Below are 19,246 nucleotides of genomic sequence, written 5' to 3' on the forward strand. Positions count from 1 at the left end.
CCATGACTCTCAAAACCTGAAATAATTACTATTTGGTTCTTTAGAGAGGTTTGCCAAGAAATCTTTTATTATTGATATCTCAAAACAAATTAAGAACTACAAGGAGTTGGTTTCCATTTATCTCTACTGTATCCTTTCCAGCATTCCCATCTTGAACTTGACCATGACTGACATTAGAAAAACCTTCTTACTGAGCATTGCTCAGTAAGAAGCTTAGGGTGTCTACCCAATGCACTCACAAGCCTCTGCTCTCTAGTGAGCAAACTCAAATGAGCAGGGTTCCGGGTAAGACCTGTGGTTGTCTTATCATCCTCGGGCCTCCAGAATAGCACCTGCTTACAGAGACACCTTAGGTGCTGAGAGTCAGTTTTTGAGTCTACAGACTGAGGGTGGATTAAGGAAGTCAACAGACACCCAAATAAAAGAATACAGATATTTGTTTGGGGAGCACTCGTGCAATGAACATAAAGAGTCACCGTGGTCTTCTGCCCCTGGTGGTGCAGGATGCTGCAATGCAGGATACTCAGACCACAGCCTAAGAGAAAGAGCCAAACCCTTCCTCTTCCTTATAAGGGATCTCCTCTGCACCTAAGGCCAGTACCTCAAATCTATTGGCGGAATAACAGAGAAACCTCTAAGCTGTTGCTGTTTCTTTTGCTAGAGAAATATACACATGAGCAGAACAAGGACATGGTGGTGGGCACGTGAATCCATGGAACAAGGGAACCTCCAACAACCACGGTGTGTGTTCCAAATCCTTCTGATGCTAAGAAGGCTGAAGAAGAAGTTCTCACACAATGGGACTTTATATCTATGACAAGAGCCACAGTAAATTTAAGCAAGAACCCTAAATTTCATCAACATATGCAATATCTGAACTAACTGTTCTGACTTATTGTTTACTTTTTAAAAAAGGATTTGTTTATTTTTATTTTATGTGTATAAGTGTTTGCTTGCATGTGTGTATGCGCACCATGTGTGTGTAATATCCTTGGAGGCCAGAAGAGGGCATAGGATCCCCTGGAACTGGAGTTACAGAGGTAGTAAGCCACCATGTGGGTCCTGGGACCTGAACCCAGGTCTTCTCCAAGAGCAGCCAGTGTTCTTAACTACCTCTACAGACCCTTAAATGTTTATTTTTAAATGTGGGATAATTTCACATATCTTTTTATTAATTTCTAAGGAATTCTTGTTGAACTAGTATATCTTGATTCTTTTTTTTTAACTTTAGCTGAGTATGCATAAAACAAGGCCCCAAGTGTGTGCTGGAGACTACAGTCACTCCATTTAAATCACAGTTCCATCACTGCCAAGGTGTGTGTCCACACTTGAAACCCCTGAGGTCTTTCAGTGGATGGCACTGCCCATATCTATGACCATGGTAAAGATCAAATGTTAATAGATTCCTAGTTCTTGGAGCAGCTCCACACACACTGTAAATTCTCCATGAGTGTCGCATAGGCCATCATTCCCACCAGCAGTCAAGGAGTGAGCTAACCTCCCAAAACTCAGCTCAGGCATAACTTGCTCCAGGAAGGTGCTCTTGGCCCTTCCCAGAATATATACACCAGAAACAACTTCCCTCTCAAGCTTATATGAGTGATATTTTGTTGCCTTTCTGTTGCAGTAATAAACAATTCATAGAGAGGACGGGAGTTATTTGGCTTATACTTCCGGTCACAGTCTACCAGTGCAGGAAGCCAGGGCAAAACCCACAGATGACTGATGCCTGACGGCTGCTTCCCCTGCCCCTGCTTAGGTGGCTTTCTTTATGCAGCCCAGCACCACCTGCCTTACACATTTTAAATGTTCCCAAATCAAACTCCTTTTTAAACTTCAAATTTGTTTAAAGATGTGAATCATTGTGGCATGCTGAAACAAAGTCTTACTATGTAGCTTAAGCTGGTTTTGAACTCACTGGGTAGCCCCAGGCTGACCTCACTCATGACAGTCTTTCATCAGCTCCCTAGTATTGAATGACACACATGAGCCACCACTCCCAAATATAGCACAAGATTTTTTCTTTTCTTTTCTTTTCTTTTCTTTTCTTTTCTTTTTTTCTAGTTTTAGGGCATGTTCTCCTTAAGACATATCTGTCACACTGCTCTGCAGGTAGTTGGCAGAAATTCTATACAGTTTTTTTTTGTATAATTAGTATGTCAGGATATAAAAAGATTTTAATTTGGGTGAGGAAAAAAAAGGTGATAATTGCTTTAAGCAGTATGTTAAAGTTAACACGGTTAACCAGAATCCATAAATAGGAGAGGTAAGTCTGATCTGGGGAGAGGAGGACAGTGGGGGCGTGTGTGCAAAGCATGAGAAAGGTGTTTACACACACAAAACCCACCCCCAATATCCGCTTCAGTGTCTGAGATGGCAACCAAGTTGATTGTGTGACTTTTTAAAACCCCCATGCTTTCCTCCATATATGTGCATATATATATATATATATATATATATGTGTGTGTGTGTGTGTGTGTGTGTGTGTGTTATACATATAGTATGTAACAAAGTGATTCTACAATTCTACTAAATATAAATTGATTTTGTTTCTATAGTTGTGGGAGATATCACTTATATTCTATAAATTTATTAGAAAATTTAATTTGAGGAAACTCCACGTGCCCATAAATCAATCCATTAAACAACCATCACCTCAAAAAAACAAAGGTGTGGAAAACCATTTACAATTTTAGGCTCAAGACTGTGTGTCATTAAGAATCCAGCTTATAAGGGAGAAGCCATCATAAGGCTTTAACGTCACCCTCCACAGCCCACTCTGCGGTCCCTAAAAAGCTCTGCTAAGTGGCAGGCCATTTCCACCCTGGGGCTCACGCCTTGAAGGAAAGTCTGGAATGACAGGTCTCCTTATGGAATGAGGAGCGCTCCACAGGCTGCCACTCCTCATGCCAAAATTAGACTTTATCACAGACACAGATCTCAGAGGTGGCAAAAATATCTCACTGCTGCAGGGACGTCCCCAGTTGTTCCACGTGCTCCCTGCTGCTTCCCCAACAAGGCAGCTGGCAGCTAAGACCCATGTCATTCAGTCATACTGGCAGCTGGCAGCTAAGACCCACGTCATTCAGTCATGTTGAGCTAACCACCTCGGCTGTCAAACAATAATGCATTGAATTTGAGACACATGAAGGTGCAGGAGAGTTATAAGGCATGTGGTACCAAGGTTCCTAAAGACATATTCAGATTTTTAACCCAGTTTGCGTGTATGTACCTGTGTTCATGTGTGGAAGGGCACACACGTGTCTAAGGATGCACATGCATACTCATGCATCTGTGTGTAGCGGCCAGAGGGCAGTCTCCACTGTCATTCTCTGGGTGGCTCCACCTCTTTAAAAAGACAAGTTCTTTCCTTGGCCTGGACCTTGCTAACTATGCTAGGCTGGCTGGCCAGCAAGGCCTAGGGATCCACCTGTCTCTGCGTCCCCAGGAGTGAGATTACAAACTTGGGCCAGCACGCTGGGTTTCTGGTTTTAATTGTGGGCTCTGGAGATGGACCTTCAGCCCTCAAGTGCAGTGCTTGCAGCCTCAGGCGTCTCCCTAGACCTCTGTTCTTCTTCTTTTTTTAATAAAAGAAGTTGTTTGCAGAGGTACCCTTACAGTGAGGGAGAGCTGGAAATGAGTCAGATATGAAAACACTGACCAGATGGAGTTTTAATGCATCAAGACGGGGGGGGGGGGGCATAGCCGAGTCAGAACCAGACAAAACTGCCCAGAATTCCTGGCTCCAATAGCATCAAGCCCCCGCTGCTGCAGGCAAATGATTTGGTCAGCTTCAACATCACTTCTCTCATCTGCATCTGTGCAGCAATTTATTTCTTCCAGGATGAATGGGTGAAGCAGTCTCATCCAGTGTTGGTCCCAAGGGACCTTGGGACTCACTGCTGTCTGACATTATAATCTGTATGAAACAACACAACATAGAGGTCCTCAGTAAACATTTATGGATCAACAAGTGATTGGGAATGAATGAATGAATGAATGAATGAATGAATGAATGAATGAATGACTTAGTGCTTAGAGAAAAGCCAGCTCCAGTCCCTGGCTTATTTCAAGAGGCCAGGTAAACAGCAGTAATGACATTACTACTGAGCTAAGCACCAAGCAGGTCCTCATGAATGAGTGGAATCACTAGCTAGCAAACAGAATAAGAATCAACCTAAGAAAGTAGAATCAAATCACTAAATAAATAGTAGTATAGGAAGCAGATGCTAAGGTGGCCCTGTTGTCCCCTGTGCCTGAGGCCCTGTGCAGTCAGTCTTTCCAAGACTATGGGTAGAGGGTGGAAATTGGTATAGAGTATGTCAGAAAAATGGTGTGGCATTTCCACAATTGTCCCCCGTGGAATTGTGGTGTCCATCTTGCAAGAAGGTTCTATTGCTGAATTAGATGAAGGAAGTGTGGTGAAGAGCTGGACATCGCCTCACGAGCAAGAAACGGAGGCTCCGAATTCTACAGCTACAAGGAGATAACATCCCCCCAATAACTGTGTGAGCATGGGCTTCACTCCTCCCTACCCTCACCTGCAAATGAGACTGTTGTCCCAAATGACATCATACAGCATTGAGAGGAAACTGAGGCAGAGGGACCCAGCTGAGCTGAGCCCTAAGTCCACTCACATTGAAATGGTACGAGTGCTCCCATGCTCCATCTCTAGCATCCCCAATGAACACGTATGTGTGCTGTCTCCTGACCCCTGAGTGTGACATTTTGCTATGCAGCTATAGAAAACTATTCAGCTACTACTCCAAGTCAGAGAGCACCTGGTCACAGTGTGGGGGATAAGTCTCCTGGCTGAGAGAGACAACAGAGAGCAGGGGCACTTCAGAGAACAGAAGTTTCCAAATCTGTCTGCAGATGGCAAGCATGACTGAGCATATCCAGTATTTGCAATTTTGAGCTGTGTGGTCAGTGTGGCCTGACCCTTTCACCATCCCTCATCATACAGAGAATGAGGTCTTGGGTGAGACCTTTTCATTTTTAATGTTGGTTTTTCATTTGGAAGTTTTAGAACCATGGTCACCTAAACTCCTACAGAGCAAGAAAACATGTTTAGAGGTTAGCCACAGAACTATACAGTACAAGGTGGGGGTACCCAGAAGCCTGTTCCAGCCCTGAGCCCCACTATTTGTTTTTTAGAAATTCTTTGAGAATTCCAATGTATCTTTGTCATCTTCACCTGGTCACCCAACTCTGCCCAGATCCTCCACCACTTCCTCTACCCACCCAATTTTGTGTCCCCTTTATCTTTAAAAACACATAGGTCCATTGTGTGCTGCCCATGTACTCTTGGCTATGTAGCCATCCCCTGGATCATGGTTGACCCAGGAGTCACACTCTTAAAATTAGTAATAATAATGATAGAATAATAGTAATAATAATAACTCCCCCTGTCCCAGTGGCTATCAATTGCCAATAGTTCCTTAGCTGGGGTGGAACTTTGTGTTCACCTTCTGCCGTCTCCATGCTGGAATTTGGTCTAGGTTTCCCATGCTGTCACAACTGCCCTGGTGTTTCCTGACAGTCACCACTGCCTGTGGCTCTCATTTTCTTCCTGGACCTCTTCGACAATGACTCCCAAGCCTTGGGAGGAGCAGGTGTGTGAGAAAGATGTCCATTTAGGGCTGAACACTCCATGGTCTCTTTTCCCTACACCTTGACCAGTTGTGGGTCTCTGTGTTAATCACCATCTGCTGATGTGGGAGGAGAGATGCACTGATTTGTGGGCATAATGATGAGTCATTCTAAGTCAGTTTATTCTTCCAAGCTGCTGACCCTGGACCTTCAATCCAAGGGTTCTTAAGAAGGCTCGAAAATACACAAAATTATCCTCAAGTGTTATGGGTCACAGATCAGAAAAGCAAATACACCATCCTCCTATTCTCAGTGATGTCACCAGACTTCTGAATTCTGGGGTTGTGGTAACCAATTGACACAAGTTGATGCCTTAAAGTGATTTCTGTGCTGGAGGCCTAAGACTGAAGTCATCTTCTCCAGGTGAAATCCAAGACATTTTCACGGCTGGTTCTTCTTTAAGCTTTGCGGACAGATTTCAGTCTCTGAGGTCTGTCTAGCTGCCAGAACACTCCCACCTCTTAGTCATGGCCTGACTGCCACTTTCAAAGTCAGCAAAGTGCCTTGAGTTTCCTTGTTCCCCTCTGCTGCCCTCACTGCTATCGGCTAGCCGCTGTCTATTTTTCTCCTACCAGAACCTTGAAATGACTTTGGAACCACTTGACTAATCCAAGCACTCGTCCCATCTCAAGGTCCTTCACCTGGCCATCACTGAGAAGCCCTTTCCCCTCTAAGACACTAGCGGTAAGCTGGCAAATGACAGGTTTGGGGTTTTAAAACATGGATCTCCCTGGAGAGTCCAAAGTCAGCCTGTCACAAAAGCTGTTACTGCCATCCAACCCAGTCTCCTCTCGACAAACTCTGGGCTCCAGGGTCACTGAGATGATCCAGACATTCCCCTCAAAGCTACAGTTGCCAGCTAGAGTAGGTCCCCACTGGCCCCATGATGTAGCATCACTCTGAAGGTACAGTTGCTGGGCTTTACAGCAGCCAATAGTAAACAGAGAGTTGGGATTTCCTAACAAAGAGGCTAAGGCTAGAGGTTATTGTCATCACCTCTTCCAGTTATAACCTCAGGTAGTTCAGAAGGGGCCCAGCATGGGGGCAGATGTCATTGCTGGGAGAGAGTAGAATCGGTTCTGTGTGACTCCAGTCTCAGGCACAGAGAAGTAAAACCCTAACCCCAAGACTGGTGTGGCCCACTGTATCATGGGATATCTTTCCTCCCCTAATCAGGTTCTGATTAAAATACACTGGTGTTTGGCTTTCTGCAATCCCCAGCTAACTGCAATGTCACTCAGAGCCCATTCGGATGCTCACCCATTTCGTAGGAAACAGGAAGCGCTTGCTTTGCAACAGCACATCTTTCCTAGAACTCATGGAGCGTGCAGTAAATTAAGGGCAAATGACATTATTTTCTAGTTAAATTTTCAGAGGGGTGATCTGAATGAATTACTCATATTCCTGATTAATTTTAGTGGAAATAATGAGGAGACAGAAAATGGGAAAACATGCGCGAGTATATCCCAGTCTGCCTTTCCAGAACCGATTTATGCTAATTAAGGCTTTTCAAATAAGGTAATCTCACTGAAACTTCCTTAGGATCTGACAAGCATCTAATGGGAAGCAGCCAAATCGGGGCAGCGACATGCTTCCCACTTAGGCTGGAGCAACTTGCATTCTGCTTCCCTGCTGCTTCTCCCTCTGTCATTTATCCTCTTTCCATCCACTGAATTATCCCGACTGCCACACATAGAATCGCTAAGTGTATGGACAGACAGACAGATAGTCCCGTGCTGTGAGTCCATATCTGCCAAAAGAAAGTTTCCTTGGAAGGTCATTTGGAATCAAAATCCAATCCATTAAAGAATTCAGCCTTTGATTTGATGTTTAAACTCTAAGAGTGGGCACTAAGCGGTCACCAGGGCATACAGATGGAATACTGCACTAAACCACAGCTTTGATTGCTTACTTTATTTCACCTGGGCAGGGTTTTCACCTGCACTTATGTCTGGGCTCCATTGGCATGTCTGGTGCCCATAGCAGCCAGAAGAGGACATCAAATCCCCAGAACTGGAGTTGCAGACATGACCACTATGTGGTTGCTGGGAATAGAAACCAGGTCCTCTGGAAGAGCAGCCGGTGCTCTTAACTGTTGAGCCATCTCTCCAACCCCTAAAGCATAGTTTTAAAAATTAACAGAATATCTGTACAGTGCAGTACTACATAACCATGCAACAGATGCTTGCTATATAAAAACATGGATGCTGTATAAGGCTTTTTCAAAAAGACAGCTGTGGGCTGGGGAGATAGTTCAGTGAGCACTTGTTATGTAACCACTCAGGAGGACCTGAGTTTGAATCCCTGGACTCCATGTAAAGCCACATTCAATGGAGAAAGCCTGTCATCTCAGTGTTCTTACACAGATAGGAAGCTGCAATCAGGACATTGCTCCTGGAGCTCCTAGTTCAGCTATCCTGAAGCATGCATCCATAAACAATGCTCAAGGGTGCTCTCTTTTTAAAAGCTAACTAACTGTAAGTTGTGTGCTCAGTGCAATTCTGCTTGTTATATGCCTACAGGTTTAAACACCAGAAGCTCCAGACTCAAAAGTTAGCAATGAGTATCTTGCTGTGTGACAGAAGCAAGAGGCCTTGCTATCCCTGGTCAATGTTCCTTTGTCTGAAGTACTTTAATGATGCATGGATTTTGTACCAAACATGGTTCTTTCCACAGAACCTTACAATTATTGTCTGTGATCTAAACCATCCCATTGCATCACCCTCTACTCCTTCCAAATGCTATCTTTAGGTTGCCTCTTCTCAGACAGTGACAGACAGATAGATGAATGGTGTGAGATGCAGCTGTTGTTGAAATCAGCTTGAGGCAATGGATCTAGTCAGCAGTGGGTTGTGTCAAATGTGTTATGAGCAGATCTCATGTAAACTTAATTTGTAACTACTTTTCTCATGGATCTTGGAAGAATCTAGAAATTTGCTGTACTCCACCAAGCTGTGGTGCAGTGCTGGTGTTGGAGATAGGTTTGGCAACACTCACAGGCACAATGACATGATGGCCTGTGTCTGTATTATCTGTGTCTACTCCATGCTGGTTAGATTAGTCAGGGAGAGTTGAGGAGAGAGCGGAGAGAGGGGTAAGGGAGGGAGGGAGGGAGGGAAGGAGGGAGGGAGGGGAGATGAAGAGGGGGGAGGGAAGAGAGGGGAGATAGAGAGACTGGAAGGAGGGAAGGGAAGGAGGAAGGGAGAGGAAAGGGAGGCAGGAGAAGGAGAGAGATTGTGATGAACGTGAAGGGTCTTGAACTGCAATATGAAGGCTGACATCCAGAAGCACTGATGGTGTGACTTCAAGTCTAAGTTTGAGGATAGCAAAAGACCAGGGTGCATGTTCAAGACCATGCAGCAAAGAGAGTGAATTCATTCTCCATTTGCACTGTCCAGGCCTCCAACCAATAAACAAAGTTCTCCAACACCCCAGAATGCAAATTTCCTTCCTCAGATTAACAATTAAAATATCATCTCACCCAGACACATCTTCATTCCTACACTAGAACAATGTTTAATCAAGTCCCCAGCATGTCACCTCCTACACAGCTTGGCTCTCCCGCTCCCTTAATTCCCACCAGGCCTCACAGCTTATTCACCCCCAGCCACCTCTGAAATGCATTCATGATCATACATCCAACTCTTGGTCCAGAGTGTGCAACTCAGCCCTGGCTCTCTCCCCTCTTTCAGCAGTGAGCTCTGACCCCCAAAAGGCCACTCTCAAAACAAAGGTCACATATGCTTTTTCAAATTGTAATCGAATCCCCTTACTCTTACCATGCCAAAGGAGCTCCTCTTGTTTTTCATGTCTCTGGGGTATTTTTTGTTTATCATCCTTCATGTTTCTAGATAAGATTTCTTGATATTTGGGTCTGAAGAGATGGCTGAGGAGCTAAGAGGATGTACTGTTCCTGCAGAGGCTGGAATCCTGTTCCTCTCACTTGACACCTACACCGGGCTGTTCATAACTGCCTGCAACACCAGCTCCAGGATATCTGACGCCCTCTCCTGGTGTCCATGGGTAGCTGCTATGCTCATATGCATGTGCTCACATGCACAAACATATATGTATACACATAATTTAAAAATAAAAGAGCCAGACTTTGCCTTTAATCCCAGCACTTGCAAGACAGAGGCAGGTGGATTTCTGTGAGTTGGAAGTTAGCCTGGTCTACATAGTGAGCTTCAGGACAGGCAGGGCTCTGTAGAGAGAAACCCTGCCTCAAAAATACATAAACAAACAAACAAATAACTAAAAAATTAAAAACCAGACAAATATCTTAAAGATTTTTAAAAATAATTCTTTTCTTCTGTAAGATACTGAAGAATTCTAATAGTTTCTTCAAGTCAGAATCCCTAGCAGCATGCAATGCAAAGAGAAGTGTTCCAAACATGTGTGTTCATGCTCACATCATGGCATCTTCATACAACAGCAGATGCATAGCCATGTGTGCTGTCTCAGGCTTTCTTCATCTCAGAAAACACCACAGTTGAATTGCAATTCATTCCCTCAATTACTATCACGAATGGACTCAAACTCCTTCATTTGAGCCTGGAACATTTCTCCCCAGTTTCCCTCAGCCTTTTTTCACTTATATTTTCTAGGCACATTTGTTGGCTGCAAACAATAACTTCTGATAAAGATAAGCATGCATGCATACATACATACATACATACATACATACATACATACATACATAGGCAGACAAGCCACATAGCTGAGTGTGTAGATGTTGATACACACTCATGTCAGTGTTAACGTTGTCATGTAAATTACATTGAACTGTCACCTGGTGTTTAAGCTTACTGAAAAGTCCCATGCTCTTCAGTCCCACAGGTGTTTATCTCAAAGTGTCCTCCAAAGCACCCTGTCAGGTGACCTCCTGATTCGCTTGTGGAGAGAGGGAAACAGCACGCAGCTAAGGGTACATTGTGTTCTTGAGAACAACTAGAAGGCAAACCACTCCCAACTGCCATCACCACTGTTTATTCCTGCTGTAAAAATGCCTGAGGTATTTCTCTCAGCCATAGAGAGAAAAAGCTCAACTGGACATGCCAAGTGGGATTTCCCAAGTGATTTCTATCACATGTTATAAGACATAATTTGAAGTCCTTACCTTTACTTGCTCTCAGTCAGGCTACCCTGCCTTCTCTGTTGGTGGTGTAAGTACCTGACTCGATATTTTGCCACCTACTTCCTGTTTCTCTCTACCTGCTACTTCCTGTTGGTTTTCTTTTTATTTATGCTTGCTACATGTTTAATAAACTCACTCATTGGGGCTGTCAGTGAGAATCCTCTGAACTCTATACAACAAATGCAAATACCCATGTGTAATAATAAACGATAAAGTATATGAGTGCATGGGTCGATGGTTTATCCGTTGGTCATGATGGGAATTCTAAGGGTAGTATTCAATCTGTGTCCTATAATGTGAAGTAAAGAAACAAACTAACTGCTTATGTAAGGGGAACCATGTTGTTGAGCATGTACATTCCCAGACCACATTCTAAAATGGTGTGTGTGCCCTGGGCAGAAAGAAGACATGCCAAACATACCATTGAATTTTTCACACTCTGCAGCAAGCGCTCATGCTGCTCAGCTATGGCCAAGGCAGCAGAATGGACCTTCTGGTAGATGGCTTCGCCGTCTCGTGTTTGAAAGATAAAAAGCCCTTCACCAGTCTCACACATCCTGTGAAAACAAAAGCAAGAAACTTCTGAAAACCCAGCTCTCACAATGTCGCCATGGAGACATTTCGCTCACTTATTTTTGACGCAGGGTCTTGCCATGTAGCCCTTGCTGGTCTAAAACTCCAGACAACCCAAGTTGACCTCGAACTTGCAACAGCTCCTCTGTGTTTGGTGCTGGGATTGCTGACAGCAATGCCACCATACCTGGCAATGTTCCGAGAGCTTGAGTCCATTTATTCTTAATGTAATTAGAGCTAGTGTTCATGTTTGCTAAATAAAATTACTAGAACAAAACGGTCAGTGTCCAATTAATTATTGTAACAGTGGGCAGGGAACTAACACTTCTGGCTGATAAGTACTGAGTGATGTCTTGTTTTGTTTTTGTTATAAATTGAAGTAGAAGATGAGCACTGTTTCTCCATTCTCAGTACAATGCCACACTCCAGGAGACCCTGGGACACTGATCCCCCTCTCACTCCAAGAACAGTCTTTCAGAGGAAAATCACCATGGTGGCCCTAAGCCCCAGGGTGAAGATGGGGTTCTGTCCTTCTTCGATGCTATTCTAACTTCCCCACAGATGATAGCCCTAAGAGTTCTCTCATTTCCAAACCCCCACATCAAATGTTGATCCAGGTTCTTGCCAACATGCTGGACCAAAGCAACCCATCACCCTTCCTAAAGGAACAGGACTCTGCTGAGTTAATGTATGGGACACATGGGAAATTCTTCAAGGAAACAACATATATGGGTTTGGGAACTAAGGTCAAACACTGAGAAGAAGGGTATATCCACCCTAGACCACAAAAATCCAGAAACAAACTGATAAAGGGAACTGGCCAGGCACCATTAGACAAGAATGTAGCGATATATTATTTATGATTTATTAAAGCCTGACTGAAGATTCAGAAAAGCAAACTTAGCCAGAAGCTTTAGAAGCCAGGCACACAAGTTTAATCTCAGCAGCAAGAAGCTAAAAGGTGGTGGTATACACCTTTAATCCTAGGACTCAGGATTAAGAGGTAGATGGATCTCTGTAAGTCTAAGGCCATCCAGATCTACGCAATAGTGAATCAGTCTAAAAGAGAATTACAGCTCACACCTTTAATTCCAGCACTAGAGGGGTATAAAAAACAGCAGCAAGAATCAGTATGAGGCATTCATTCTCCAGCCACTCTGAGGAGAGGCTACAGTTTGAGGCTTTGTGAGAGCTCATGGAAACAGGATCAGCCCATTCAGCCTGAGATAGAGTTAATAAGTTAGTAGCCGGATGCTTTGCTTTTCTCATATTCAGCTTGAAGCTTGAACCCCAATATGGGTCATTAATTTGTTCATGTTACACAAGAACAAAACAAATTCTTCTTAATTGTATATTTTTCCTGTGTAAACATAAATGTATTCATATACAAATATATTGAATTACCTTAAGAATTTTTAATTAAAATATGTATTTTATATGTATGGGTGCTTTGTTTCCATGGATATCTGTGCCCTTGGAGGTCAGAAGAGGACACCCACTCCCCTGGCACTGGAGCTAAGGACTGTCATGAGCCGTCCTGTGGGTATGGAGAACCAAACCTGAGTCCTCGGTACCAGCAGCCAGTACTCCCAGCTGCTGAGCCATCTCTGCAGCCACTACTACCAGTGCTTTAAGGAATTTGACTAAAAGCATAAGCAGCAACCCTGAAGAGAGTTCTATTATGAATACATATGAGAATGGTAAGAGGTTGCATTTGTTTGTTGGTTCTAAAGCCCACTTGCTCCACTTCAGAATTTCTTGCTAATAGTGTGAACATTGTCTTACTTGTTGCTTGCGCTTTGTTCATCTCAGAAAAACTGTATGACACAATAAAGAAGCTGAGGAAGTTTCCAGCTCAAGCCATTGCTTTTCATCCTTGCCCAATTGGTTCAGTTCATGCCATAAACCAAGAAAGATGTACCCCAGTCTAGTTTTTCATAGTTGGCACAGTACCACAACTGTATGGGGAAGCCTAAACAATAGCTGAGACTGCCTGGCTTAAATTTCATGAATATGGATTTATAAGGAAAGAGAGAAAGGAATGCTGGGAAAGAGGAGAAAGCGAGCTTTGGTTTCCATCCTTGATGATTATGGTTTGTTAGTCATTCAGTTGTACCCGCCAAAAAAGCACTGAAGCTGAGATTCAACATTCTTCATTTCAGTTTGTTTCATGCGGACATCTTGTGCCATCGTAACCCCTGCTGTCCCCTCTTTTGAACATAAGTCACCACTTCCTGATTCTACGAGGCCTTGGGATTTTTCCACATCTCTTTTTACCCACAAAGCACATGAATTTATTAAGAGGAAGAATTAGCCTTAACTGACTCTTTAAGTCACCTGCTGTTTCTCCTGATATAAAGGTCACTGCTCATTGACTTCCTTAAATGACTGCCCTGTTCCTTGAGGGCAAGAAGGCACCTGTTACTCAGAACACCCAAGTTTGAAGGCATACTTAATCCTGGTGCTCTAGGGGCCTTTAAAGGCTTTTTTTTTTTTTTTTTGTCTAAGACTCACAATAAGAAATGTGGTTTAGATTATGATCAAATACATTCATGTATTGCTATGTGGGTTGATCATAAATCTATTAGCATGCTAATGTTTCCTCCCTCTCTTAACATCTGATGTTTGCATGATATTGCCTCCTTTGCATTGTGACTCATTAGCTGGCAAGAACAACTCTCAACAAAATCACCCTTTGGACAATGCCTAGAGTTTACTTGTTTGTTTAGAGATAGGGTGTCATCATCCTGTTCAGACCTCCAGCCCAGTATGTACCTGAGGAGGGCCTTAAACTGCTGACCCACCTGTCCACACCACTGAGCACCTGGTCTACAGGTGTGTGTCACAATGAGTGCTGGGTTTACAGCTGTGTGTCGCAGTGAGCACCTGGTCTACAGGTGTGTGTCACAGTGAGTGCTGGATTTACAGCTATGTGTCGCAGTGAGCACCTGGTCTACAGGTGTGTGTCACAGTGAGCACCTGGTCTACAGTTGTGTGTCGCCGTGAATGCTGGGTCTATAGCTGTGGGTCATAATGCTCAGTTTAAGCAATGGTTGGGTTCCAACCCAAGGCTTTGTGTAGAGTAGGCAAGTCTGTTAGCAACTGAACTAGATCCCTAGCTCCCAATGTCTCCTTTTGGAAAGCATAATGCAGATCCTTTCTTTAAGGACAGTTATTTAAATCTCTCAAATACAGTGATCAAAAACAAAGGAAATCAAAATGTCTATAGCATCAAGCATTCTTTCCTGACACTCACCTGAAGCTAATGAATGCAGAAACACACACACACACAGACACACACACACAGACACACACACACACACACACACACACACACACACACACACAGCACTGCCATACCCATCACTTACAGAAAGAAACAGGAGTCACATCCCTAACTATCATAGCTCCGGTAGAGAAACAGACTTTCTGTTCAGACCCCCAAAGGCACAGAGATGGGGGAAATGTGGTTAGTGGGGAGTGTGTTTCATTTTGAAAGACTTTTAGCCCGCAGTAGGCTAATCGGGTGTTTATACATACAGAGGAATCCGATGTTAGAGCTGCTTTTCATCATTTAAGACAAGAAATCCTGATTGCTATGTAAAGTTAGCTGATTTGAGCTGTCAGCAACCTGTTCCATTATTTATATTTTGTGCTGGAAGGGCCAAAATGGCTTGATCTCCCAGAGATAGCCAAGAGGTTCCCCACTGTTCAATAAAGAGATAAGATTCATGAAAGACCTCTTAGTAGAACAGACATGTTACCTCTGGTTTAAGTGTTGGGGTTTTCTTCTGTTTACTTTAGAAAGTGTGCCCTTTAGCTGCACCACATGGCCCACAGAGTAGGGGACAGACAAAACCTGGCTTTTTCATGCAATTCCCTGAGGCCTACTTGCTTTGCCTGACTGATTGGCTTGGAGCTGTTTCATAAGGAGCTACACATTAAATGTTCTGTACCCATTAAAATGCTACAGTAGGCCTTGACAAAACAGTATAATGGGTGAAGGGCCCAAGGCAATAAAAATAAAAACACATCAAACAGACTAATGGCTTTATATAACCCAGCACAGCAGTGCAGGCTGGTCAGCTCTTTAGAAAATACAAGAGAAAAACTCCCTCTGGGGTTCATGCATGGAAGAGCAGAAAGGCATTTTGGTGTCTTGTGACCCCTTCCTCCTTTCTCTTTATCCACTGGTTTTACCTTGGATGCTCTTTGAAGGATGTCTCAAACTGCGTCTTTATCCAGGAGGAAAGGTGGGGACCACATCCCAGAAGGACTTCAGGGATTTGAGTATGACTAAAGATGATAGGTATGGGACATGTCTGGAGGAAGAAGAGACACCAGACCTTGGCCTGAACTCACCCTTGGGATGAGAAGTGAGGGAAGTCTTGGGGATGACTGTTTCAGAGCATTTTTATCAGGATAGAAAGAAAATGATGACACTCTCTTTCCCATTTTCTGGTGGATGAAGAGGAATCTCTTTCTCCTGCCTGAGCAAGTCTGTGTGTGAGACCTGGAATTCCATGAGAATTTCTCTACTCAACATAGTAAGAAAAGAGGATGTCCCATCCACCTAACTTTTTCTTCCTTGATAATAAGGAAGGAACCATCTCGGAAACATTCCGGTATTAGAGACCATTCAATGGCTTGGAACCAAGAGCTCCAGTCGGGAATATGCAGGAGATGGCAGGGCAGTTTCCTCTTCTCTGTGGACTCTTCACTTAGAAGATAGTCCCACATCACCGAAGAGTTACCTCAGCAGTTAGACTGCCCTCAATGGGAACTCCATGGAAAGCTGTTGTTTACTTTCCAAGTCTGTTTAGATGACCTTGCATCCCAAGCAAAAACTCTTTGCACAAATTTAGGGAAGCATTTGCCCCTGGAAGTCAAATTTTCACCTTCCTTGGCATTCCAAAAATTTCTTTTTAAATGATGCCAAAGTTACAAAAGAGGCTCTCCCTCTCTGGTCAGCAAAGAAGGGCATTCATGTGTGGAAATTATTTAGCAGGTTCTGCCAAACGTCTCCTGGGCCTCTCTCACTCCTGCAGAGGCAAAACCCAGGGTATTAATTTAAATCAGTCGGAGGTGAGACAGAGCTCCACACTCAAGTATGTGAACCCAGCAACCAGCTTAAAACATAAAAGGGAAGCTCACTGGACACCTGCCACCCTTCTCCAAACAATAACCTTTCTGGAAAGGCTCCCTGGGAATGCAACTGTCTGGAGAACAGCCTGCCAGTTGCATCTTCCCAGGGAAAACTCCCACCTCTCTGACAGGTTGATTTGTGAAAGTCAGATGTCAGGGCTCTAAAACAGAAACAAACAGCAGACTAAAGACAGACAACTCAGGCAAAAGAAGCAATATCTCTCTAGGCCTCCAGAATAAGTTAATTATTACTTTTTATTGCCAGGGACAAACCTTTGTATAATTGTGGTTTATTACAAGTTTTATGCTTCATTTCTGAATTTCTTCAAGGGAAAAACAAACAAGCACAGCAATAAAGTTAGAGCTACTTATCCTAGGAGGTGAAGGGCAGAAATACACTTTGCAGGTCCTAAAAGGCTAAACCCTACCTGAGAAAAGGTAGCTGGCTCTGGCTGCATGTGCCCAGATCACAAAAGAAAAGAGCAAATGGGGACTCTCAAAACTCAGGGCATTTATACACTAGCACACAGTTTAGGAAGACTATCAGATCAGCAGTATCTTCAAAAATCTCTGACTTACTGATGGAGGCCTTACTTGAACACACTGAAGTAGCTTCCTTCGTAAGTAAGGAGTGGTATGCTAACAAGAATGGTATGCTGACGTGATGCATGGCCTGCAGAGATGGCCTGGAGGTTAAGAATGCTCTGTGTCTATAAGAAGACTAGAGTTTGGTTCCTTGTGCCCACATCAAGCCACTAGCAACCACATTACTTCAGCTCCAGGGGACCTGATGCCCCTTCCTGGCCTCCGAAGGCTTCTACTCTCCAGCACACAGGCTATCACAGACACACACACATATAAACAAAATAACCCCTCTTGGCCGTTTTTTACTCAGAGCAAGTACATGCTATGATGGACACGCTTTGCTGTTTTGCAACCTTGCATCTTTCCCCTTTCAGAGCCAACAAACCCCACTCTGTGGTCTGGGAGATGTCCCCATTCTGTTCCTGTCCTATGAGATTTGTGTAAAGCACTCAGTAGAGAGCCTGAGTCTCATGTTGACTATAACGGTCAACATGCTGTATGTTGCCCATCTGTCTCCCATTGGCTAATGTATGAGAAGACTTGAAAGCTCCTAGAAGTCACCAAGACATCTAGGAAGTAGACAAGCTAGAAGACACAAGACTTTCCAATGAAACCTAGTTTTGTCAACTGAACATTGAATGAAGCCATGCCTGAAGCCATCACTACTTCCAGAGCCTAAGTCAGGATAGTAGATTCTTTGCTTTGTCACTTTGAGCTGATTCAACTACCTACTACTTTCCAGGCTCTGTCCCAGGCATTCTCCCATGGGCCTTTATTTAATCTTAATAACACTCCTGAGAGATGAGGGTTATGTAATCCAGTGTGCAGGTAACCCTAGAAGCTTAGCTCTCATTGTTCTCAGATCCAGTACAAGAAGAAATGAAATTTTATGTCACAGCCTCCAATTTGCAGTGTGAAAACAGTGTGCCTGGTGGGAGCCTCATTCCTGCTTGCTTCATCAAGTGAGTGAGCAGGGTATAGGAATAGTCATTATAAAACTGCCCTGCCTTGTTTTGGAGATATCTGAAAATAACCAAGGAGGAAATTATCTTTATTAATAAAATAAGGCAGATATGAAAGCATCACACTTGGGGGAACACAAATGATCATATTATCTAGCATCCTCACAGTAATGATAAAAATCCATCTTTATTTGCATTTCAGAGAAAAATCAGAAGTAGTGGCACTACCTTGTGTCTCACTTTCTGTGTTCTGCAAGCCCTCACCCTGCTCCAAAAGTCCTGACAGAAACTAAAGAGGCCCACAGGAGGAAGCATACCAATCCAACCCAGCAAGTGCTAAGTTTTCCACAAGGATTTTCCTTTATAAATAGTAGACTGGTCATTGAGATACAGGAGGAGCACAAAACTAAACGTGACGGTTTTGTCTTTTAATGCCATGACCTTTGTTGTCCAGAAGAGTAGCCAACTCCCTTCTGTGTCTTGAAAGTAAAACAGTGCAGGTGTGCGGCGCACATCTGTCTTCCTATAACTTGGGAGTGGAAGACAAGTTTCAGGGTTAGCCTGGGCTACTACATGATACACCACTTCAAAAACAAGAAAACTAACCACTAAACAAAAATCCACAAAAAAGAAAAGAAGAAAGAAAATAGACCAAAGAAAAACACTTTTCAAAACTTTTTAGAATGTTGTGAAAACATTAAATTGATTGTATTTCCAGAAAGTAAATGTTAAATACTTGGGCTCTGTCTAAAATGAGGTAAACTGATTGACTGGAAGGGAGTGCTACTCTCATCTTCCTCTGAGTTAGAGGCTTGGGTAGTGTTCAGAACTTCTGGTTTTACTCTCTTTAAATCAGTATCACTTCCTATAAAAGAACTGTCAACTTTAACCAACTATCTTAAATATTTTAACCTGTTTCTTAGAGATTCAAAGTAACTTTAAGACTTGTACAGATGGGCTTATGCCCCATTTTAATATAATATGTTTATCAATTCTTTGAGAATTCCATTCAATGTACTTTGATCACATTAAGTTCTGTTCCTCCAGATTCATCCCCAGCTCCCTATCTCCTAACCTACCACTCAACTTTGTGTCTTCAGCCTACTTTTTAATGCTGGTGCTATTTTTGATTTTGCTTAACAAATAACCCATTATATCCAATCTGTGCTCTTTATATGCTCCTGGGTGTAAG

General features: G+C 43.4%; 1 protein-coding gene across 2 annotated transcripts in view; it reads right to left on the reverse strand.

The window, feature by feature from the left end:
* The window catches only part of Dok5 (docking protein 5), a 149,758-nt gene that overhangs the window by 24,300 nt on the left and 106,212 nt on the right, over positions 1-19,246 (reverse strand). Inside the window, exons 6-7 of one of the 2 annotated variants that reach the window (XM_027423286.2) lie at positions 11,211-11,346; positions 3,708-3,919 (exon numbers count right to left, since the gene is read on the reverse strand). In XM_027423286.2, the coding sequence (XP_027279087.1) occupies positions 3,809-3,919; positions 11,211-11,346 (247 nt within the window). In that variant the 3' untranslated portion in view covers positions 3,708-3,808. Of the gene's footprint in view, positions 1-3,707; positions 3,920-11,210; positions 11,347-19,246 lie in introns of those variants that run through there. The other variant, XM_027423285.2, reaches the window with a different exon arrangement.

This window comes from Cricetulus griseus, chromosome 6, assembly GCF_003668045.3.
Source record: "Cricetulus griseus strain 17A/GY chromosome 6, alternate assembly CriGri-PICRH-1.0, whole genome shotgun sequence".
Classification (NCBI taxonomy): domain Eukaryota; kingdom Metazoa; phylum Chordata; class Mammalia; order Rodentia; family Cricetidae; genus Cricetulus; species Cricetulus griseus.